We start from the raw sequence: 21,472 nt of genomic DNA on the forward strand, positions 1-21,472 counted from the left end.
ATTCCACTTAAAGTGAGACGGAGAGAATAGTAACTCCACATCATAAATAAACTAGTAGTACTACAAAAGCTTTTGCATTTTGAAATTTCTTTTATCTACTGCTGACACTCTGCAAGGCTCAATTTGGCTCAATTTATTGCTTTATTTGTAGCTCCTATACTACCTTAATACTAATCAACATCTATCTAAGGTATTTATGTCCCAAAAAAAAAAGGTTTGAAAGTTGCAAAAATATGAATGTGGTGACAAGTAATTATGAAGGTGGAGTAGGGAAGGCTAAAGCAAATCACGCTCTCCCACCCCCACGCCTGACCCCTTCTCTGCTTTCTTGTCTGCATTCAATATCATAACCTGCCTCCCTTCTTCACTACCTTCATCATCACAAACTCCATTTTCTTTTATAAATAAATCACCCCTTTTCCACATTTAACCACATTATCATCATCAATCTCCCTCCACTTTTCAGTTTCATACCCATCTCAATATGTCTGTAAGTTTTTTCCCCCTCCCTTCTTCTTGCTTTTTCTTTTATAAAAATTATATAGAGTAGTATAATATATATTCGTTTTTGTAGATGTTGGAGGTGAGGGTTCCCAATTTGGATTGCGAGGGATGCGCTTCCAAGGTCAGGAGAGCTCTACTCAAGCTCAAAGGTATACTCCTTTTTCAACTTGAATGAAATTATTACCATCTCATTTGAACATATTTTGATATATAGGAGTGGATGAGGTGGAAGTAGACATGGAGATGCAGAAAATAACGGTGAGTGGGTACGCATTGGAGGAGAAGAAGGTGCTAAAGGCCATCAAACGCGCCGGAAAGGCGGCCGAGCTGTGGCCGTATCCCGGCGGCCACTCCTATTTTTCCTCATTCTACAAATATCCTTCTCATGTTGTCAGCCATTACTATGAGACGTCGAGAAACGTGGCGGCGCCGAGCGTCCACACCTTCTTCCACACGCCGGCAGTGTACTCGGTCGCCGTCGCCTCCGACGAGGCGGTGGCCTCCATCTTCAGCGACGACAACCCTCATGCTTGCTCTGTCATGTGATTCCATTCTCATTCTACTGATGATTCGATTTTTGGATTTCGAATTACTCCATGTTTTTTATGTAGGGACAGATTTTGTGCTTCTCATGTTGATTTGTTGCTCATATTCTTTCATTTCTATTTTAGGCTGTGTTTGTGCTAGGGTTTATGATTTTGGAGGATGGAGATTTTAATGATACTTGAATTCTCTAGTACTCATGAATGCTGATGTTAGATGTGTATATTTAATGTTGTACATATTCATTTTATTGTCAAATTTTAGGAAAAAATATGTTTGAATGTTTGATTTCGTAAGGAGGGAAAGGGATACTTATTATTTTTTTGCAAAAAGATGATGGGTATTTTCGAGCTTTTATTATTTACTCAAATAAAGGCACACTCCTTTCTGTGAAAAGCACTCGAGGGGTCCTTGTCTTTATCCTTTTTGTGTGTTTAATCTATATTCATATTTATACACTTCCGGATATTTTAATAGTAGCACATTTAAATTTTTGGATCATAAAATGCCAAAGTGCGCTACTGAAATTAATGGAACAACTAATTAATTGCGATGAAACAATGATAATAATTGTGTAACGCATATTATATAATGTGGTCGATTAATTGTACAGATATACTATAGGTGTAAGGCAATGAAGAAATCTAATTAATTGGATAGTATAGGAGTAGTATTTTTAACATATAGAAATATGATTAGCTACATTTCAAGTAGTTGAAAGCAAGCATTGGGCCTGTTATTGGGCCATCTTCCCTACCTACTAATCCAATTCTAAAATTAAAATCGCCTTACTAATTTATATCTATGTATCGTCAACAAATTTCTCCCTTTTCCACGATTTTAAACCAAAACCAAATGACACGAGCGACACATCACCAAATATGCCGTCAATTTTTTCAATGAAACCGCCTTTTTGTATGACCCAAACAAAATGTGGTGTAATTTATATGTCTGACCTTTTATTTTCCGCTATAACACGGAAACAATAATTTCTCAATCAATTTTATTCGTGCTTCGAATAAAAAATGAACATCCCATCATAAAGTCTAACCCATTTATCATATAATATTGTTGTTAACAAAATTAATCTTCATTCTTTTATTCTCTAGCTCCCTCTTCCAGAATTTCTGTCCTCTCATGGCTCAGGTTTTTTCCCCATCTCTAGTAGTAGCAACTAAGATGGAATTAACGATGAGAAAATCTTAATATCATATTCATTTTGATGTTGCTTTTGTGGAATTTTGAATTGTGTAAATATGAGAAGGTGGTGGTGAGATTGTTAACCATGAGCGATGAAAAGACAAAGCAGAAAGCCATGGAAGCAGCCGCTGATATTCTGGGTAAAACCCTTGGACTTAATTTCTCACCGCATATATATGAGATTTGAAGAAAATGTGCAGGTGTGGATTCCATCTCAGTAGATGTGATGGAGAAGGAGGTGACGGTGGTGGGAGAAATGGATGCAGTGGCCGTTGTCAAGAGACTCAAGAAAGTTGGTTAGGTAGATATTGTGTCGGTGGGGCCAGCAAAAGAAGACGAGAAGGTTGAAGAAAAGGTTCAAGACATGAAGTAAGAAATCACTCCACATAATATAACAACTCCTCCTCCATACTCTCCTAGTAGTCCAGTACAAGTATATCTTTTAATTTCATTTTGGTGTTCCAATGTCATTTCTATCCCCTCATATATGTATATTTCCTGCCCCTTACATGTGAAAATTGAAATCAATAGTAATTGGTGATGACGTGCACGCTGCACAAAAGTATGTATGTAGCTCAACTATCTACTACTACTACTAATTTGGTTCACATTTGTGCCAGTTAATATTATCTGTTGCCATCAGGCCAGCTCTTCATGACTATATCCAATTCACAAAAGTCTTTTATTCCAGCTCATATATTATATGTCCATTATCACATACATATTCTCACCATATCAAAATCTAGTACTACAAGTGAGAATTATCAAGTCAAAATTATCTAAGTTGGATGGATTGAAAGTAAATAAGAGCGTGTAAACCTTGAACATAATTTCTTAGTGATGACAGATTGAGAGGCCATTTTCATCGCTCCTTGGAGATGGTCCCGGCGGCGTCGCTCACTAGTAATAAAAGCAACGGACACAATTAAGCAAAATATATTATGTCATATTTCATGAGTGTAAAGAGAGAACTAACCAAAAGCTTGGCCAAGAGAATCCTGAGCAGTCTCAATCCCATTGCTCTTCCCGAGCCATGAGCTGACTGCGTTTTGCAGCCTCTCCGCCACTCCCTGGCCGGAACTCTCCTCCCCTGAAGCCAATGCATCCTCTCTTTCCCTCGTATTCTCCTGCGTCGTCCCCAGCCGCTCTGCCACCTCTTTCGACACCGTCACCTTTCCCCTCTTGGGCTCTTTGGGCTCCTCCTTCTTCTGAAGCGCATTGGTTATTGCAGAAGATAGAGCCTTATCCTCATCACCTGGTTTCAAGTATTCCTTGCTGCCATCGAGCGTCGACGCAACAATATTCTTGGCTGAGATGGCAACCGCAGTCGTCGCTGATGATATTTTAGCGGCCAGCGTGTCTGTTGAAGAATCTTTTTCATCAGCTTTCTCGTTTAATTGGGGATTTTGTTGTTCGGAAACTAGCTCATCATCACTCCTCTCTTCTGATACATAATATTAATTCAATGTAATTAAGTACTACTCCTTAGTAAAGCAACGTGAACAGAAAATAAGAAGAGAAAAGACGTTACCGGTGGGTGTAGGGAGAGGAGTATTATTTGGATTGCTACTGCTTTCCTTGGGGAGATTTATGCTCTTTACCACAGTAGATTCGTGTACTACAACACAAGAACACATTATATGCAATTATTACTAGTATTAGAATTAGTAAGCAATTTTAATTCTAGGGGGAAGAGAAACCCAACTGGGTGCGCCTCCGCCATGAACTTGGTGATTTTCTTCTTCTTCGTTGTGGTGATGGTGTCCATGTTTCTTGATTGTGTCCTTCATTTTCTTTGCCTTGTCCTTAACCTTCTTCAACACTGACTTTTTCTCGTGACCGCCATCTTCATGGCCATGAGAAGGTCGATGTAATTGTGCTTCCATCTCTTCTCTATCCTTCGTTAATTATTTGCTGATTTGCGGAGAGAATTTATATGATTATGCTTGGAAATTAAAGGATAAGAGGGAAGAGAGGGTGTATTTTGTATAAAGAAACGTGGGAAATTTAAATGAAGCCAGCTTAGCACGGAGATGCATGGCACCTCCTAAACTACACACGTAGTATTTCCAAGTGCACGTCAATCCTCCAACATCGATCAATATCATTCTTTCTTTTCTTACACTTTCTTCTTTTCCTAATATAGCACTACGACTTTTCATATTTTACTTAGTCCCGACTCAACTTGTCCTGACTCAACTTAGTTAAGATATCCAAAAAAAAATACGACTCATCATTCATATTTATTAGTACTACAACATCCCAAAAAGAAATACGAACTTAAATTAAGACGGAGGGAGTACTATAATAATAATAATACATCAACAAATAAAAAAATTGAGTACGAAAAAAAATGATTATAAGTAATCGGAGCTACTATATCTCAGTTGAGAAACAAATAACAAAATCTTGGTGCATGGAATGGTTTTGATCTTAAATACTTCCTCTGTCCGAGATAATTTGACCCAATATTCCATTTCGGATCATCCCATATAATTTGTCCCATTTCACATTTACCATTTTTGGTAGTGGGCCCCATATCCCACTAACTCATTCCTACTCATATTTTATTATAAAACTAATACATTTTCAACTCACTTTCCATTATATTTCTTAAAACTCGTGCCGAGTCAAAGTGTCTCAAATTATCTGGGACGAAGGGAGTAATAAATACACTTATTTTATTTATGTTGAATTTTATAATTTGGGCATGAAGTTTATTTATTGGTAGTATAAGGGACAAATAAGCAAAACGTGGGTGAAAATTGTATGTTACCTCCTCTATATTCATGGAGTACATAAATAACACAAACGAATTTTAGCGCCAACGGCCATCGCTTGATTCCCCAAATTTCGATTTAAAAAGAAAGAAAAAAGTTTGACCTCAATTCTTCAAAATTCCCAAAATCTTTGCAAAGTTTGATTCTTCTCCGCAGGGATTCAAACCAAGCACCGCGCATCCGCTAATCAGGTAATTCTGATATCTCTATTTTGCTTTTGCCTATTCAAATCACATAATCTTATCACTGTATCATTACTTTTGCCCCTGAAAGTAATATTTTTGTTGCGTTCCGTTATTGGATATGGAAGATGTGGACTTGCAACAAAAATTTAATATGAAGATTTATGAGACAATTGCTAGGTTTATTTGTATAGCTACATTTGGGATTTCAAAGATAAGAAAACTGCCTTAGGTCAATTTTAGCAATGCTGGAAATCTGGAATCATGTCTGCTGGTTCATTGCTCTTTTCCATGTCTGGCTGGTTCCTGCTCTTATGAATTCGAGCAAAAAGGCATTTCATTTCGGATTAATTAGATGATCTATTCATTGCTTCTTTTTTTCCTTTCTTTTGGGGAGGTGAAGAAATTTTCCTGTTTGTGGCATTTAAATCTCATTTCCTATTCGAATAATATAAAGTCTTCTTAATTCCATGTAGAGCAACATGATCTGCTTTTGATGTTGGTTAAACCTAGAGCTGTCATGCTGTCCATGTTTTTAGAGCAATTGCTTATGCTCTTAGAATTGATAATATATATGGTTGAGTATTTTTATCTTTTATCAATGCTCTGTCTTTCTATTAGGATATTCTGAAATTTGTAATCCATCTTAGTAAGATGTAATTGTAATTGTTGGTGTAGGATGGCCTTGGTAACAACAGCTGAACTTTGTGATGCAAACCCACAGTATATTATGAATGGGGAGCTGCGGGCGCTATTGCCAAATTTCAAGATATACGGCCAGCGTCAAGTGTTCTATGGGCAGGTTGTTACTCTCAGAGTGTTTGAAGACAACGTGTTGGTACGCGAGTTTCTTGAGGAGAAGGGGGACGACAGGGTTCTGGTTGTTGATGGGGGTGGCAGCTTGAGGTGCGCCATATTGGGGGGGAACCCGGTGGTTCAAGCACAGAACAACGGGTGGGCAGGTATCATTGTGAATGGATGCATAAGGGATGTGGATGAGATCAATGGGTGTGACATTGGTGTGAGAGCTCTGAGCTCGCACCCCATGAAGGCTAGCAAGAAGGGACTCGGAGAGAAGCACCTTCCAGTGCATTTTGGTGGGACTAGGATATGTGATGGGGAGTGGCTCTATGCAGATACTGATGGCATTCTTGTTTCCAAGTCTGAGTTGTCTGTCTAATCATATTCTTACCATCTTCCTTGATCAATTAGTTTTCTAGGTTCACTTCTGTTTCTGTTAAGTTGGCTTTGATAATCACTCATAGGTTTGTATTTGTAGCATTCTTCTCTCCATCTGGTTTTTTATGTGATGGCTCTTCTGCTGATGCAGCTTGTGCACTTCTTTATGTACATGATATTGATACCCCAATAGTATTGTTTTTGCAAATTTTACATATTTCCTAAAACATTTTCCCTCCCATAATGTTTGAATGTTTGACTTACCTATAGCAGATTCTACTTGAACATAATAAGGATAAAATTCAATACTTTGTGGTTTTTTCTCTTTCTTTATTTTGCTTTGTAGGGCCATTTGGAAGAGTGTTTTAAGTCTTATCTTATTTCTCACTGTTGCTCTTTTAATTAGTTAATTATGAGAACTATAGGCCGCCGCATTATTTGTTATCTGTGACCAAAGAGGTGCTTAGCTAAGTTTATAAACCTTTTTAAAAATCATTTACTATAACTTTTAAATTGTGTAACAATATAACTCTATAAACTATTTATAAGTTGTAAATATAAGTTTCAACAGCTGTCAAACAAATAAGTTTTCCACGCTCAACTTATTTTTTCATACCCTTATAAATATAAGTTTCAACAGCTGTCCAGCAAATAAATTTTCTACACTCAACTTATTTTTCATACCCACAAGCAAACAAGTAATTTTTAAACAATATATTCTATTATATTATTATTTTCAATCTATTTACTTTTTATTTCATCTTTATTTCATTTTTTCTTTCTAACTATTCAATTTTCTCAAATTTACTTATAATTCTCTTTTTAATTTATAAGTTTAATTATTCGTACACTTTAATATCTACTTTCTAAATACATAATGATTGTTTTATGAATTTGGTCAAAAAAATATTATGGTTGATAGGTTTTGGTTCCTTAGAGTGCCAATTAGTCCATTTGACCATAAAAGTGATGGAGACCTTAAATTTTAATACTAGTCAATTTTATTTTGACCAATTAGTTAATTAAATTGTCCTCAACATTACAATATTTATGAAATTAGTCATCAACGTTATAATTTTGTTTTTATTTCGTTCCTCTTGTTTTTGCTACATACTCCCTTCACTAAGCGAAACGTTTCATTTTTGCACATCACATTTAAATTATTCATCGAAAGCTAATTATTAGCGTGTAGGCCATCAAGGCCAGTTGCCTAACTTTATGCCTGGCTGATTATTTAATAAGCCCCAAACTATAATTCTTGCATTAAAGGAATAATTAAGTTTTGCTTGACAAATATGCTTACTAATAAGGTTTGGCTAAGCAATACAGTATTACTTAATACTACTATAGGATGACTCATGCTTGAAGGTAAAGCATGCCATGAAATGAAACCATTGCCAGCTTAATACAACAAATCTACAAAATGAAAATTCAATATGCCACTTAAAAGCTCACGCGAAGGTCTACGTGCCTTTAAATCGAAGTTCTATTATAGGCTGCTAATTAGATAATGAAGAATATTCTTCATAAAACGAACAAATAAAACAGTCAAGTCAAGCGAGTCATATTCGATCGAGGGAAAATTTTTTGAACATTTAATATTTTATTTCAATATCAAGCAAATGGAATTGAGGCTTATATAATTTTAAATTTTCAATCATATTAAAAAGATTCCATATCTATTTTATTGATTGTTGATGTTCGAATAGGGCCCAGATCCCGTCTCCACAGACCAAAGACAACAGCCCCTGGAATCTTAAGATATCACAATCTCAGTGATGGATATTCATAATACTAGTATTACCATTTTGTCGTGTGATAATCGATTAAGATTCTTATCTAATGTAGTATCTTAGAAATTTTAGTACAATCCCATCACCGAATCTCACACCAAATTCTCATTTCCACTTTCCTTTATATAAACTTTCATATTTTTTTACCAAATCTCAGACCAAATTCTCATTCTATTTTTGCTATAGATAATAATGTAGGGGACTATCCACTTAAGTTAAGTATCACGACGACTTTCATGTTATACGTGCGTGCAATCGGATATGATCCAAATAATATAGCAACTTTGAATTAACCAGATGCCTCAAGGGCGGGTACACCATAATACACTTAAGCTTATTAATACAACGCAGATGACTACAAGATACAATTAATCAACTGATCCATCAGAACAATCCCCTCTAGAGGTCATATATGGTTTGCGAGCGAAGGACAAAGACAGAGAAACGTGAGTGATATAAAGTTAGTGAATGTGAGGTCCATTACCAAAAGTATTAAATAACAAATAAGAAGTTTATTGTTGACGGATGAATATGGTAAATGGGAAAGAGGAGTATGTTTTTTTATTTTAATCTTAGTTTTTAGATTTCAATTATTATAATTCCTAATTTTTATTTAAATTGCAATTTTATTAATTTACTTATTATTATCAGAATTTAAATACATAGTAGTGAGTGGTATATAATTTCTAGAAAGAAGAAATAAAAATATTGAATTATGACCGAAATGAGACGGTATTTATTAATGCGGATGCGCTTTCAATCTTTGGCTTCTCCGTCTGTAGCAGTAAGCCAGAACTCATAGTATTACTCCTCATGGCAGGTTTGTAGGTACTTCCAAAAGTATAAACTTTAGCAAGTGATTCCAGATATACTGTAAGAATTCTTATTTTGTGTTATTCGATTTGAAGGAATTTAATAATACTACTATCTTGGCGGTTATTTAATTAATGATCTCTTGCCCAAATATAAAGGCGAACGTAATTTATAATTAAGGAAACTTGAATGCTTAGATAGTAAAAGTGATGTGTAATATGAGGCTGGCATTTGGCGCTGTCACAAAAACAACTCACATTCGTTGGCATTTTGCGGCTCACTTTGAAAGACTCCTATCTCAGTGGATTTCTGTCTTTCTTTTTCTAGGATACTATTTCAGCAGATTCCATCCCATAAATTATTGCTAAAAATGTCCGATGATGCAATCACACTATGATTGTGTATTTTATGGAGTATTTCAAACTCGAATTAAATGTTAGATTACAAATTACTACTAATCAACCATAATTAACATATCACAAACATATTCAACTGCGTATCTCTATATTCTTTTCGTCCTTAATTTGAATTGAATGTGAGAAGGTCCACTTTATTAATGAAAATAACTAGTACTAGTATAGTAGTATTTCTCCCTCTTACCCTCTCTCGTCCTTCAGTATTTCTCCATAAATATCAAGTTATCATAAAGTTGTACTATATATTATTAGGTGGGGACCAGAGGCAAAAGAGATGCAAGAAGATAATTTTTGTGGAAAAATGCATACTTGAATGTGATTTCTCTAATTTCGGTCTTCTATTTGCATCTGGACATTATACCATTATTAAAGATTCCATTATTCATATAACAAAATTGAAAAGTAAAAACAAAATCAAGAAAGAAAGGATATAATACCCAAAATACACAGTAGCGGTGAAAATGAGCTTTAAGAGAATAAAAATAGCAAGAAATAAACATTTTAAAGTGCCAGCAGATCTTAGGACCACTTTGGGTAACTTAGAGCATTCATTCATACAAAATTATTGCATACTCCACAGCGGCTATTGCCTACATTATTTTAGGCATTTATTCTATACATCAAGAATTATATCAACCACTGTAGAATATGTACACCATTTATATATCTTTATTCCTATTTATAAAGTGTGTAATTGTGGTATAGTTGGAAAAAGAAAGGAAAATAAAGGGTGTAATTGTGGTATAGTTGAAAATGGAATGGAAAATGGGATCATAGCTGAATTTAATTACTTTGGGTGTGGAAAAATATTAAAAATAAGAAAGAGTGTATATGTGAATATACTGCAATTCCATATCTGTTTCATTCTGAATCGACACTTACCTTCCTCCAACCAACTCATCCAATCCTTTCTCTCTCACACACTACACACACATGACATATCACTCGTCTATATAATTTCCTCTCACTGTAGCCCCTTAATTCCCCTTCATCAACTCCTCTCCTTTCCTTCATTTGGTGCATAACTTAACTCAGCAAACATAGCTAAGTTTTCGGAAGTTATGGCGGAGGAGGAAGCCAACAAGGTTGAACAGCCGGCGCCGGAGTCCTGCTCCGAGGCTCCACCGCCAAAGCCAGAGCCAGAGCCAGAGGCGGTTGAAGCTCCTCCCAAAGACGTGGCTGAGGAGAAATCCCTCATTCCACCTCCCGCGGCGGAAGAGAAGCCTGCGGTTGATGATTGCAAAGCCCTTGCCATAGTTGAAAGTAATTCCCTTGAATTCCACCTCTTAATTGTCATTCAGCCTAAATTATTGCTGGAATTGAACTGATTAAAACTCTGAAATTTCGACGTTATTTTGGGGAACAATTAATTTGTGAATAATTTGTGTTTGTATTGGCAGAGCCTGAAAAAATTGAGGAGAGTAAACGAGAAGGATCTATGGGCAGAGGTACTCACTCTCACTGATTTCATTTGGCTGGAAATTTCATTTGTGAATTAGTTGAATTTAACAGTTATATTAAAATTGTCTCAGATGCTGAGCTTGCGCGTCTAGCAACAGAAAAGAGGCTGTCTTTAATTAAAGCGTGGGAAGAAAGTGAGAAGTCAAAAGCTGAAAACAAGTGAGTGCTTTCTTCTTCAACCATGGAATCTTTATTTTGTCTTGGATGTTATGTTTATTTTTTACTCCGTACATAATATAAAATTTATTAGTGTTAGTGTTTCCACCATGAATGAATGATTATGTTCTTCCATATTAAACTCTGTGTTAACTGCAAGTCTTTATGAATGAGTGAGAAACTTTTTATGTGAAGTTGGACTTCTTGCTCATTGTAATGATGTTAGCATGCATGATATTTGCTTCATGACTTTTTTTTTCGAGGAATTAGGCTTTGTGCCTCCTTTCTTTTCTCTCCTTGCTCACTTTTTTCTCTGAATGCTCTCTGTTGATGCATCTTTTCCTTTCTTTATCCCTGAGATAGATCTCTTTATCCTTTTTTGTCTATGGAGTGGATCAATATTGTTTCTTCTTTTTAGGTTGTTTTGCTTTAATTTTCATGACTGATCTTAGTAATCTATTCATAACCAATTGTATAGGAGGATAGATGGAAAAACAAATTTAAGACTTTTGAACTGCAAGTTCATCATTAAGAGTTGATACCCGTGTTAGATGCTTCAAATACCAAATATGGATCTAAAAATTGTACTTGACTCTCTGGTTGTGACTCCACATTTTTCTGCAGGGCCCAAATGAAAATGTCTTCTGTTGCAGCTTGGGAGAACAGCCAGAAGGCGACTTTAGAGGCCCAGCTTCGGAAGATTGAGGTAGTGATTAGTGAATATCATATGTCGTATCAACATTTGGGGGCAAGTAATCATCCATATTCTTGCTTCTTATACAGGAAAAATTGGAGAAAAAGAAAGCAGAGTACATAGAGAAGACGAAGAACAAGATGGCGCTACTCCACAAGGCTGCGGAAGAAAAACGAGCAGTGATTGAAGCCAGGCGTGGGGAAGATATTCTCAAGGCAGAGGAGACGGGGGCGAAATATCGTGCCACGGGAACTTCTCCAAAGAAACTGCTGAGCTTCTTTTGAAGCTATGTTATATCGGGTTGTGAAACAGAAGTTGAATTTTTGCATTTGTGTTCCTTTGGATATGTGTTTAACTTTGGGATGTATTGTGTGGTAAACTAATGTTTGCTTTTTGATTAGCATGGGTGCATAGAAGGCGTTCATTTGTTTATAGATTCATTTGGGAAAGTCATTTCATTTGTGAATGTATTTGTGAAGGAAAGTTGGCAGAATCTTGATTCAGTTTTTATATATGTTGTTTTTAAGCACGATAATGATAATCTCCATTGATTCACAATCCCAAAATAAGGTTGATGGAAGCTCCATTAATGAAACATGCGTTGCGTTGCCTCTTCGTTACGAAACAGAAGAGAATAAGGTTCAGAATGGTCCCCATGGGCGATGGCTAATGTCTTAAATTCGTATGTCATTGGCAACTTGTTGAGTTACTATTTAACAAGTGTGTTTGCCTCTCCTGTATAGTTTGGACTGTGGCCACACATAAAAACAAGGACAGACTTGAACTCATGCCAAGCTAAAAAAAATTTGTTATATCATGTCAAATATTTTGGTATTTTGCATGAATTAATGTTATGCAAAAACTTCTATGAAATGCAATTAAAGAACCTAGAGTCGGAGTGAGTGAATTGGAATAGTTTTGGTGTTTTAGAAACGAGAGTAAACTTTTAGTTGGATGAAATGAATAGTGTTTTTACCATTATCATCATCAAATTCTAGGTACTTTGACAGATAGAGGAGAGGGGCCACCACGTTACATGTGAGTGATCTCAAAGAGATTGGCCCAACGCGCCGCCGGGGACCTCCAATCCCTCACGGATGATATGTCAAGAGCTAAGGTTATTTTTTTATTTATAATTTACAATTTCTATTTTTAGTTTGGCATACTAGTAATTTTTTTTAAAAAAAGGCAAATTACTGTAAATATAATAAAGTTTGATCAAATTTGGATTTGTTATCGATTATTCCATTGCCAAAAAATTTCATTCGCCTATGTGTTATATATTTCTAATTTTTTTAACCAACAATGTCGTTTTCATTTTTAATAGAAAATATTTAATTCGTTGGTAATGACGTGAATGCATGATTTCTCAGCTTCTATAACTCATACAATTTCATAAAAGAAAATATCTGTGGGATGACTGAGAATATATCCAACCTCCATTCAGATTGTTTTTTAAGTTGGCAGACCAAAATTTTACCAAATTTCAATACACCCTTATAAAATATTACTAGTATACTTATATAGAAAAGATTTCGGAGTGTAGTTGGAATATAATAGGGTAAATATGATTGACTGGGCCGATCCAATTATTCTTGTGCGATAATGTTAAATAATTGAAAATTGTTGATAAAACATAAAAACTATCGTACAGAAAATAATAAAAATAAATACAGTATGCATTAATATGGGGACACCAAAATGATAAATGGTGTCTATTTGAGGGACAGAGAGATGATGATTATTAGTATTAACTTTACTAACTGTCGAACGTTTTGAAATTCTTTTCGACTTTTTTAAATTCCCTTCCCTCGCTTCTCAAACTTTCTCTTTTTATTTATGTCTTCTTCTACAGTTCCTTTTTTTTTTTTGCGATTTTTCAATTGAGTCACACTCTTGTATTTCTATTTAAATTATACTCCTTTTGTTCTATTAAAAATGAAACATTTTCCTTTTTGGATTTTTCCATTAAAAATAAAATGTTTCCTAAAATAAAAAACTCACAAATCAACAATGCATAAAAATCTATGTCGATTCCCAAATGTTGCATATTTAATGGGACGGAGTGGGTAGATAATAAGTTATAATCATAAATATAACTGACCACAAATATAATTAACGAGTTAATAGTTTGCAAGTGTCGTTTTCGGTGTCACCGCAAATATATTATACTGTTGACCTGAAATATGAAAGTAACGAAACACATTTCCTACATTTAACCCACACTTTGAATACGATATCATCTCTTACAAAATCACAATGGAAACAAAAAAGTACATTATGATCATCATGTGCACAATTTCACCAGAAAAAGGAAACAATATTGTCGTGAAAACACTATATATCATTTTTTTGTCTTCAAATATATGAATTATTTTGCCATGCATAAATATAAAAATTTACTATAGCGCTCGTGATTCTCTCTCTCTCTCTCTCTCTCATGTACACATGTTAAAGTGTCGTCCATGATTGAATATAATCTAATGGGATCTGGCAATCCAACTTGAATGCCACGTCATCGACATTATAATCATCAAAATAAGGATCATCTCCAAGATTTGAGGTATGATTAATATGGGAAGAAGAATCACCCAAATCCTGATCCAAGGAAAGCCACTCTGCAAAAATAACCTTTGGCAAACACAAATTTTCACGTGACGAATGTTTCTTGTGTTTGAATGAAGGGTCCGATGATTCCTCAACGTCAATTTTGGCAACTCTTTTCTTGAGATAAGAATGCCAATAGTTTTTTATCTCATTGTCACTTCTTCCCGGTAAATGTTGCGCTATCTGAGACCACCTGCACCCACACATCAAATTCAAATACACCAAACCATCATGTAAACTATTTGTATGTGAAATTCTTACTTGTTGCCTAATAATTGATGAAGGGTCAAAATCTTGTCCTCTTCCACCGTACTGAAGGCGCCGCGCTTCAGCCCTGGTCTTAAGTAATTAATCCACCTTAATCTACAGCTCTTGCCATTTCTTTGTAAACCTGAACCTTCTCATTTATCAGATAATAATTGTATAAGATCATAAGATATAGTACTATAAAAATGTGGACTGACCGGCATTTATAGGAACCGAGCTCCAGCAGCCATGCCCGTGTTTCAAAATATAGTTTCTGAGTCTTTGGTCTTCGTCTGGGGACCATAACCCTTTCCTATGCTTCTTCGTAGGCTTTTCACAACACATTCTCATAAGTAATTAGGTATGTTGCTAGCATGCACAATAAAAGGAGACTTGTATATATTTATATGTGGGTGCCTAGATATTCAAAATTAAAGATTAGTTAGTTACGCAAATTAAAAATTATTTGACATGAGCTACCTCTTGATGATTAAAAAGACCGGTAGATATGGGGTATAAAAAACAAGGTCTAATTGATTAAAAAATTTAATCTTTTAACCGACGAGTTTAGTTAGTGACTAGGTGTCCTTTGTGAGGCAAGACCATAAAGAGAGTCTACTCCAGCACAGTATCTTATTCTTGTGTCACTGAGCAGGCTTAAACCTACTAATAACGACCTCATAATAATAAACCATTTTTTGGGTCCACTTCCTCAACTATCTATTCATCTTAATAATCAATGGTTTGCCCAGGAATTAAATTCATCCCTCTCTAACGACATCAATGTAATTGGTTGCCAAAGGCCATCTTAGAACGAGCAGTGAGAATAGTTTTCAATTTGGTAACTTGGAATAGATAGTTCCAAAAAAAAAGTCAGGAATAAAATAATGCAGTGTACTGGTCATAATTTGGTACGCGTGTGTTAGAAAAATATATGATCTCATAAATTTAACTGAAATCGTACTATGCTTTCTGGAATTTTATTTATTTGGCCAATTAAATCATACAACTTGCAAAGTCATGCGCAGAAGTGAACTCATGCAACATGGTACTCAATGAATAAATATTGCCTTCAGCGAGACCACAGATTTTGTAACTAATTAAATCAATGTGTGTTGACTTGAGGTCTTTTCATAATGAAAAAATGGAACTTGAAAGTTCAATTAACAATGCTATCCAAGGCTGTACAGCCAAAAAAAATTCAATAGTTGGACCAAAGACCCAAAGGATTACCAAAAAAATTTCATTTATTATTAAACCAATGATATCAATACCCAAATGATTAACCCTAAGAATTTAAGATTGCTTTGTTTCCAAAGTGAAGGATGAAACTTCTGGTCCGAGTCATAAACCACCTAGATTTTACAACCAAATTTTAACGGTATAGATAATACTAGTAGATTGGTAAAATCGCTCAAAAAGGTGAAAACGTAGAGGAGAACAAAGCGTGCGTTTTTCTGATAACAAGTGGACCATACACTTGCCTCTTAAAATATTTCAGAGTATGCCTTTTCAGGTTAAAGCTTAGATTGAGAACAAATTTATTAGTACACCACAGACATCAAATAAATTATTTTTTTCAAAATCTACACAACTGGAAATCGACTTGCAAGAAAATCCTACCAGTCAAGATGAACAGTCCTCGTCAACTATATCCATTCTCTATGAACTGCAAAGCTATCAAGAGATGTAAATTATTTTTTATAACAAAATGACACTAACGAAGGGCAATATAGCGCACATAAAAATTCCTAAAAAATGATGTTTTAGTTCAATTTCAATACATAATTCAAACGTTGAAACTTGATGCACTTTGAATTCAGCCAAAAAATGATATGATGATTCCATCATCATCAAATTCTTCAGCTAATATCATTCTATACATGTTTGAGGTAGGTTAGGTTACAAATCTGATGGCTTCATGCCATAAGCCATACAAGTTACACAGGACAACATAAGAAATAAGTAATACATGGAAATCGAAAAAATAGGAAACTGAATTCATAGATAAACAATAAGATAATTTCTCAGTAGAAGTAAGGCTCAGTCAGGTGTGCCCAATTCAGAGAAGGATCATGAGTCTAATAGGGTCAACATGGAAAACAAGTTGAATGTTCTGAATTTTCTTGGAATGTAATCTAGATATGAACTAGGTCCTGAATTCTCCTCCTCCAAATCTGGGACTGGCTACACTTAACCATGATCATCAATCACTTTCTGTCTTTAGTTGTGAGAGCTTTAGAAGGCCTGGTACTCTATGGATGAATCATGTTGAACTGAAACCTGGATAGCTGCTGCGGGATGGTAGATATAACAGGTCCATATCTCTGTGTATGATCAACAATGAGCTCTATAGGGAACATATGACTATTGCATAAAGATGAATGACTATAAATGCTCAGGAAGAGTCGGAGTGAAAATAAATTAAAACGTTTGCGAACTCAAAGGAATGTTTCACTCTGAAAACAGAGCTAGCTTAGATGTTAACATGCCGGTGCAAATGTATTCCAAGTATTCAACATGCTCTGTCAATATGAGGAATACAAATCATGCTCTGTCAATATGAGGAATACAAATCAAGACATAATATCACAGAGTTGGAAGCAATAATTCTTTTCACTGACTAAAATAAAGGAAACAAGAACAGTGTAGTTAATGGAACCACTTCACTTGCTACACAAACACATATATAAAATGTGTATACACACACACATGTGCGAGTACACAGTTGTATACGCACATGCACAAAATGAAATTACTAAAATTTTCACACCTGAACATTGTCGTATAGTTCAAACAATGGAACAGCCAGAAGTTTCAAGTTCTTCGGCACAGCAAAATACTCTCGTTCAGACAAGTGAACAACGAAGAGCTTTTTGCATTCCTGCAGCAGCAAATATCAGCAATCAGTACAATTCCATTGAAAATGAATGACAGGTGTTCTACTGAGTCTCATGTTATTTTACCTTAGGCTTTGTTATATGTGGGGGGCAGTAAGGATACATGATAGTTTCAAAGTTTGGTCTCCACCAAATTGCCACACACTCTCCAACCTACATGAAAATTTGAAATTTCTCTCAACTCCAAAGCAAAATTCAACTGGAAAGAGATTGATATGCGAATAATGGCAATGAAGCAAGTAGTTGTGGATTTTCTTTAAGTATAGACCAAATCAGAATCAAGTTACTCAAGACAGTTAGACCAAAATCCTAGACAAATCCTAGCTTTTCTCCTAGACAGGTTACGCAAGTAGTTGTGGATTTTCTTTAAATATAGCATACGGAATCAGGTTACTCAAGACAAATCCTAGCTTTTCTCACGACAGTTAGACCAAAATTACTAATAAAAATGGCATCAATCTGTTATCACAATGTTGCATGAATCTCAAACCTTAGGTGCCTATACATAAAAAACACTTTTACCCATGACACTTTTGAGAGGTGCTCCTTAGGATTTTTCTACCTTACAAAATTGAGAGGTATTCTTCACTTTTTACCTGCCAATCTGGCTGTAGAGAAGGTGAATTAGCTGCAAGTTTGCTAGAGAGCTTCCGCTTCAGACCGTCAATTTCTGTAAATTGAATCAAGGGTAAAACTTAAAAGGAAAAAAAGTAAGACCACATTAATTCATACTAATACTTGCCAATCAAAAGTATGCTATACCACATTATCTTTCTGTGGTTACTTGTTACTGAGATTGACAGCCAAAAAGCTTATAGCATATAACAAATGAAAAAAGAGTACCCAAGTAAATATCATACCATTCTCTCCTGGCTTCAATCTACCACCTGGAAGTTTACAAAATGTATTTCCGATTTGCAAAAGGAGAATATGGGGATGATTATGTTCTTGGACCTGGAGGTTTAGACATTTTTTCACCATCAGAAAAGTTAAGGGATTGTCAACATCTTGAAATTAAGCTTAAAAGTATATAGAATGGCGTGACGGCGGTCAATGAGGTTGATTTTGTGACGGTTATTAAATCCTTAAAGCAGATAGAAATAACAGATCAAGATGAATGAACTCTAATTCTACCACTAGAATCCTGCAATAGTGCAGTGCAATTGGAAACTCATTTAATTTGTAGATCAACTTTTCATCATAACTTCTTACATATACAACATTTGACAACCTTATTGTACCCTAAGCTGAAATCAAGCATATTCAATTTTCTATAGGCATCTACACCCAAGCAACTTCATGGATACGGGCAGCAACAAAACTGTGGAAAGAAAATAAAAAATGGCAGACCACCTTGGGCTCACTTTTGATATCTATTTAAGCAAATTCACTAAGCAATGATAACATTCCTCAAGAGGGACTCAGAGACAATAACAATAACGGTCAATCGATGGGAGTTTGTATATTTGGCTCCATCTGAATATTTGTTGAGACTTGAGACATCACACCATCAAAAACCATTGTTTCAAGATAGCTTGGATCAATGTGAATATCATGTCCAATCAAAGCAATTGTAGAAGAGTGACAAAGATTCTAGTGCCATTTGAGTAGAACAAACATGTTTGCATAATGACAACAATTAGAAGGAACAATTATGGAGCCATGAAATCTTGCGCTATTGAACACATTATTTCCAGAGATCTACCAGAAGTTTGTGAGCCGAAAATACAAACCACGGTAAGAAGACACGAAAATTAGTAAAATGTAAAAGAAAATGCATACCAGCAAAATGCCCTCGACGCTAGTCCTCATACCCTCCTTCATGTAGCTGCACAAGAACAATCAAATTAAATATCAATTAGATTATTGGGGCATTTCTTGGTACCGCACTAAAACCCTAAATCGAATTTGATCTAGGGTTTTACCCACACCTGCCAGAAAACTGTAATGATGATATTAAAAGAGAAAGAAAAAGGGAGAGAAAAGGACGAACTTGACTTTCATACGAGCAAGGCGATCGGCGACGGAGGTGTCTTTCTCCATCTTGGGCTCTTTGGTGCCGAAAGTGTAGCTCGAAAGAGGATACGTATTTACGACCTGCGAAGTAACCATTTCGCCCCTGTTTCTCCGACTACTTGTTTAAATTGCTTCTTGTCAGATTTGCGGTAACGGATTTCTTCTACTTTGTCAAGAATTTGCAGCGGGAATGTGGAAAACTTAGAGGGCTCCCCGCTCTGCAAATACTCCAAATAATGTCGCTACTCTTCCTTTTCTATTACACAAGCGAGAAATTCGTCAAACTGCAACAAAACGCTATTTTCTGATTTTCTCCTACCCAATACTTTTTATTTTATGAGCAATAAGTCATACTCATAATTATTCTGGGGTGTCAAAACGGGTAGCGGGTATTGCGTACCCGCACACCCGACCCGATACCCATCGGGTACCTGCGATTGAAACGGGTAACGGATCGGGATCGGTAATCATATTTTTGGTTTTGCGGTAATCCCAAAAATTATCCGATTATAGTAAAGTATTTTGTAATTATTAATATTAATATAATTTTTAAATTATCCCGGTCACACTTAGATTTCAAAATATAATTTTTATCTTTTTTTCTCTATCAAAGAGCATACAAATACCAATGTTATATAGTATACAATAGCATATGTATATAGTAGCACATGTACAGTATTAGCGTATGCTACACACACTCGTTATATATACAGTAGCGTATACATATACTACTTATTAAATTGTAGATGTTCAATGTCTAATCACTAATAATTTGTGGATTTTTTATGTGCTTTTAGGATGCATAAAAAATACTAACATTACTACGGATAACGATCAACAAGTTGAGAATAATGCAAATAATAAACAAAAAAGATTTTTTTTTAAAAAATATCGGGTCGGGTACCCGCCGTGTCGGGTGCGGGATACCCGACTTGGGTATCGGGTAATACCCGACATAGTGCGGGACGAGTATCGGGACAACAATTTCAGCCGAAATCGGGTGCGGGTACCCGCGGGTACCCGTTTCGTCACCCCTATAATTATCCAATAACTACTCCCTTGTCCTACTCAAGAATCAAGATGTCTGCATTCTTAAATGACACTAAATTTTGGTATGAAGAATTGTTAGGTGATATAAGTACAGAAAAAAATGTACTCCCTCCATCCACAAAGATCGTCTCACTTTGATCGAGCACGGGTTTTAAGAAATGTCATAAAAAGTGAGTTGAAAAAGTTAGTGGAATGTAAATCTTACTTTTATATGTTAGGTTTATAATAAAATGTGAGTAGAAATGATTTAGTAAAATATGAGGTCCACTATAAAAAAAAATGGTAAAAAGTGAAATGGGACAAATTTTGTGGGACTGAAGAAAATGGGAATACGAGATAATCTTTGTGGGATGGAGGGAGTAATTGAATATTTTTAATGAGAAGATGAGAGAGAAATTTATTTCCAAATATAAAAAGTGGATATGTTGAGTGTAGGGATGTCAATTCAATCCGAAACCCATGGACCGGCCCGAACAACTCAGTAATATGAGCGGGTTAGGGCTGTAATTTTATTATCCGAATACAAAACTGGCTAAACGGGTTGAACGGGTTGGTCCGAACGGATTGCGGGTCGGCCTGATGGGTTGTGAGTTTTAATTATAAAATATTAAGTTTTAGGGGTTTTTTATATTTTTTAATCCTCAATCTTCATTATACACTCTTCCACTCAATCCCACAATATCAGCTTTCAAGTTCCATCTCAACTCATTATTGCACTGTCCCATCATCTGCCACTAGTGTCTTACCACCACCAAAGCCAATCAAGACAAAATTGAGAACTAACCCATCAAAATCTTAATATATTTATCATTTTAATAATGATTCATGTAAGATATGATTTTTAATTTTCATAAAGAATTAGTTACGAACAAGGCCATAATAATGACACGCACACAAGCTTTAATTTATATTGTAGTTGATCGAGATGAAAG

At 35.4% G+C, this 21,472-nt stretch overlaps 6 protein-coding genes and 1 long non-coding RNA gene across 9 annotated transcripts; 4 read left to right on the top strand and 3 right to left on the bottom strand.

Annotated features, from left to right (window-relative positions):
• Positions 1–385: 385 nt before the first annotated feature.
• Positions 386–1,243, top strand: LOC125208047 (heavy metal-associated isoprenylated plant protein 31). Its single transcript, XM_048107593.1, has 3 exons — positions 386–490; positions 575–653; positions 719–1,243. Exons 1-3 carry the CDS (start codon positions 485–487, stop codon positions 1,048–1,050), a joined length of 417 nt encoding a protein of 138 aa, XP_047963550.1. The 5' UTR covers positions 386–484; the 3' UTR covers positions 1,051–1,243.
• A 912-nt stretch (positions 1,244–2,155) lies between these two features.
• On the top strand, positions 2,156–2,908 carry LOC125204251. The gene is made up of 2 exons (XR_007173525.1): positions 2,156–2,193; positions 2,312–2,908. It is a non-coding gene; the product is annotated as an uncharacterized LOC125204251 (long non-coding RNA).
• Positions 2,909–2,910: 2 nt separating this feature from the next.
• On the bottom strand, positions 2,911–4,206 carry LOC125204250 (low-temperature-induced 65 kDa protein-like). Of its 3 annotated transcripts, none has more exons than XM_048102853.1 (4): positions 3,953–4,206; positions 3,779–3,865; positions 3,224–3,607; positions 2,911–3,147 (listed from the first exon to the last, which is right to left on the bottom strand). In XM_048102853.1, exons 1-4 carry the CDS (start codon positions 4,131–4,133, stop codon positions 3,110–3,112), a joined length of 690 nt encoding a protein of 229 aa, XP_047958810.1. In that variant the 5' UTR covers positions 4,134–4,206; the 3' UTR covers positions 2,911–3,109. The 3 variants fall into 3 exon arrangements, with proteins under 3 accessions (XP_047958810.1, XP_047958809.1, XP_047958808.1); XM_048102852.1 differs by having other exon boundaries at positions 3,224–3,688; XM_048102851.1 differs by having other exon boundaries at positions 3,224–3,691; positions 3,953–4,204.
• An 823-nt stretch (positions 4,207–5,029) lies between these two features.
• On the top strand, positions 5,030–6,575 carry LOC125203082 (putative 4-hydroxy-4-methyl-2-oxoglutarate aldolase 2). Its single transcript, XM_048101356.1, has 2 exons — positions 5,030–5,218; positions 5,888–6,575. The coding sequence occupies exon 2, from the start codon at positions 5,889–5,891 to the stop codon at positions 6,387–6,389; it is 501 nt and encodes a 166-aa protein (XP_047957313.1). The 5' UTR covers positions 5,030–5,218; position 5,888; the 3' UTR covers positions 6,390–6,575.
• A 3,720-nt stretch (positions 6,576–10,295) lies between these two features.
• On the top strand, positions 10,296–12,121 carry LOC125207595 (remorin-like). The gene is made up of 5 exons (XM_048107000.1): positions 10,296–10,673; positions 10,811–10,858; positions 10,943–11,030; positions 11,652–11,733; positions 11,811–12,121. The coding sequence occupies exons 1-5, from the start codon at positions 10,472–10,474 to the stop codon at positions 12,003–12,005; spliced, it is 615 nt and encodes a 204-aa protein (XP_047962957.1). The 5' UTR covers positions 10,296–10,471; the 3' UTR covers positions 12,006–12,121.
• A 1,793-nt stretch (positions 12,122–13,914) lies between these two features.
• Positions 13,915–14,926, bottom strand: LOC125208004 (transcription factor LAF1-like). Its single transcript, XM_048107543.1, has 3 exons — positions 14,793–14,926; positions 14,590–14,719; positions 13,915–14,521 (listed from the first exon to the last, which is right to left on the bottom strand). The coding sequence occupies exons 1-3, from the start codon at positions 14,923–14,925 to the stop codon at positions 14,173–14,175; spliced, it is 612 nt and encodes a 203-aa protein (XP_047963500.1). The 5' UTR covers position 14,926; the 3' UTR covers positions 13,915–14,172.
• A 1,627-nt stretch (positions 14,927–16,553) lies between these two features.
• On the bottom strand, positions 16,554–19,773 carry LOC125208005 (pre-mRNA cleavage factor Im 25 kDa subunit 2). The gene is made up of 7 exons (XM_048107544.1): positions 19,468–19,773; positions 19,257–19,302; positions 18,335–18,428; positions 18,071–18,144; positions 17,541–17,627; positions 17,348–17,458; positions 16,554–16,901 (listed from the first exon to the last, which is right to left on the bottom strand). The coding sequence occupies exons 1-7, from the start codon at positions 19,584–19,586 to the stop codon at positions 16,830–16,832; spliced, it is 603 nt and encodes a 200-aa protein (XP_047963501.1). The 5' UTR covers positions 19,587–19,773; the 3' UTR covers positions 16,554–16,829.
• Positions 19,774–21,472: the final 1,699 nt, after the last annotated feature.

Source organism: Salvia hispanica, chromosome 2, assembly GCF_023119035.1.
Source record: "Salvia hispanica cultivar TCC Black 2014 chromosome 2, UniMelb_Shisp_WGS_1.0, whole genome shotgun sequence".
In the NCBI taxonomy this organism is placed as follows: domain Eukaryota; kingdom Viridiplantae; phylum Streptophyta; class Magnoliopsida; order Lamiales; family Lamiaceae; genus Salvia; species Salvia hispanica.

Excerpts from the sequence above, each read along its gene's own strand:
- LOC125203082 (XM_048101356.1), top strand. The coding sequence starts at position 5,889 with ATGGCCTTGGTAACAACAGCTGAACTTTGTGATGCAAACCCACAGTAT.
- LOC125208047 (XM_048107593.1), top strand. Across the intron at positions 654-718 it reads AGCTCTACTCAAGCTCAAAG|GAGTGGATGAGGTGGAAGTA; the intron begins GTATACTCCTTT and ends TTTGATATATAG.
- LOC125208004 (XM_048107543.1), bottom strand. The coding sequence starts at position 14,925 with ATGAGAATGTGTTGTGAAAAGCCTACGAAGAAGCATAGGAAAGGGTTA. Across the intron at positions 14,720-14,792 it reads CTCGGTTCCTATAAATGCCG|GTTTACAAAGAAATGGCAAG; the intron begins GTCAGTCCACAT and ends GAGAAGGTTCAG. Across the intron at positions 14,522-14,589 it reads CATCAATTATTAGGCAACAA|GTGGTCTCAGATAGCGCAAC; the intron begins GTAAGAATTTCA and ends GTGTGGGTGCAG.
- LOC125204250 (XM_048102851.1), bottom strand. The coding sequence starts at position 4,133 with ATGGAAGCACAATTACATCGACCTTCTCATGGCCATGAAGATGGCGGT. Across the intron at positions 3,866-3,952 it reads TCATGGCGGAGGCGCACCCA|TACACGAATCTACTGTGGTA; the intron begins GTTGGGTTTCTC and ends CTTGTGTTGTAG. Across the intron at positions 3,692-3,778 it reads TCCTCTCCCTACACCCACCG|AAGAGAGGAGTGATGATGAG; the intron begins GTAACGTCTTTT and ends ATTATGTATCAG.
- LOC125207595 (XM_048107000.1), top strand. The coding sequence starts at position 10,472 with ATGGCGGAGGAGGAAGCCAACAAGGTTGAACAGCCGGCGCCGGAGTCC. Across the intron at positions 10,859-10,942 it reads AGAAGGATCTATGGGCAGAG|ATGCTGAGCTTGCGCGTCTA; the intron begins GTACTCACTCTC and ends AAATTGTCTCAG. Across the intron at positions 11,734-11,810 it reads CCCAGCTTCGGAAGATTGAG|GAAAAATTGGAGAAAAAGAA; the intron begins GTAGTGATTAGT and ends CTTCTTATACAG.
- LOC125208005 (XM_048107544.1), bottom strand. The coding sequence starts at position 19,586 with ATGGTTACTTCGCAGGTCGTAAATACGTATCCTCTTTCGAGCTACACT. Across the intron at positions 18,429-19,256 it reads GCGTCGAGGGCATTTTGCTG|GTCCAAGAACATAATCATCC; the intron begins GTATGCATTTTC and ends CTAAACCTCCAG. Across the intron at positions 17,628-18,070 it reads CTCTACAGCCAGATTGGCAG|GTTGGAGAGTGTGTGGCAAT; the intron begins GTAAAAAGTGAA and ends ATTTTCATGTAG.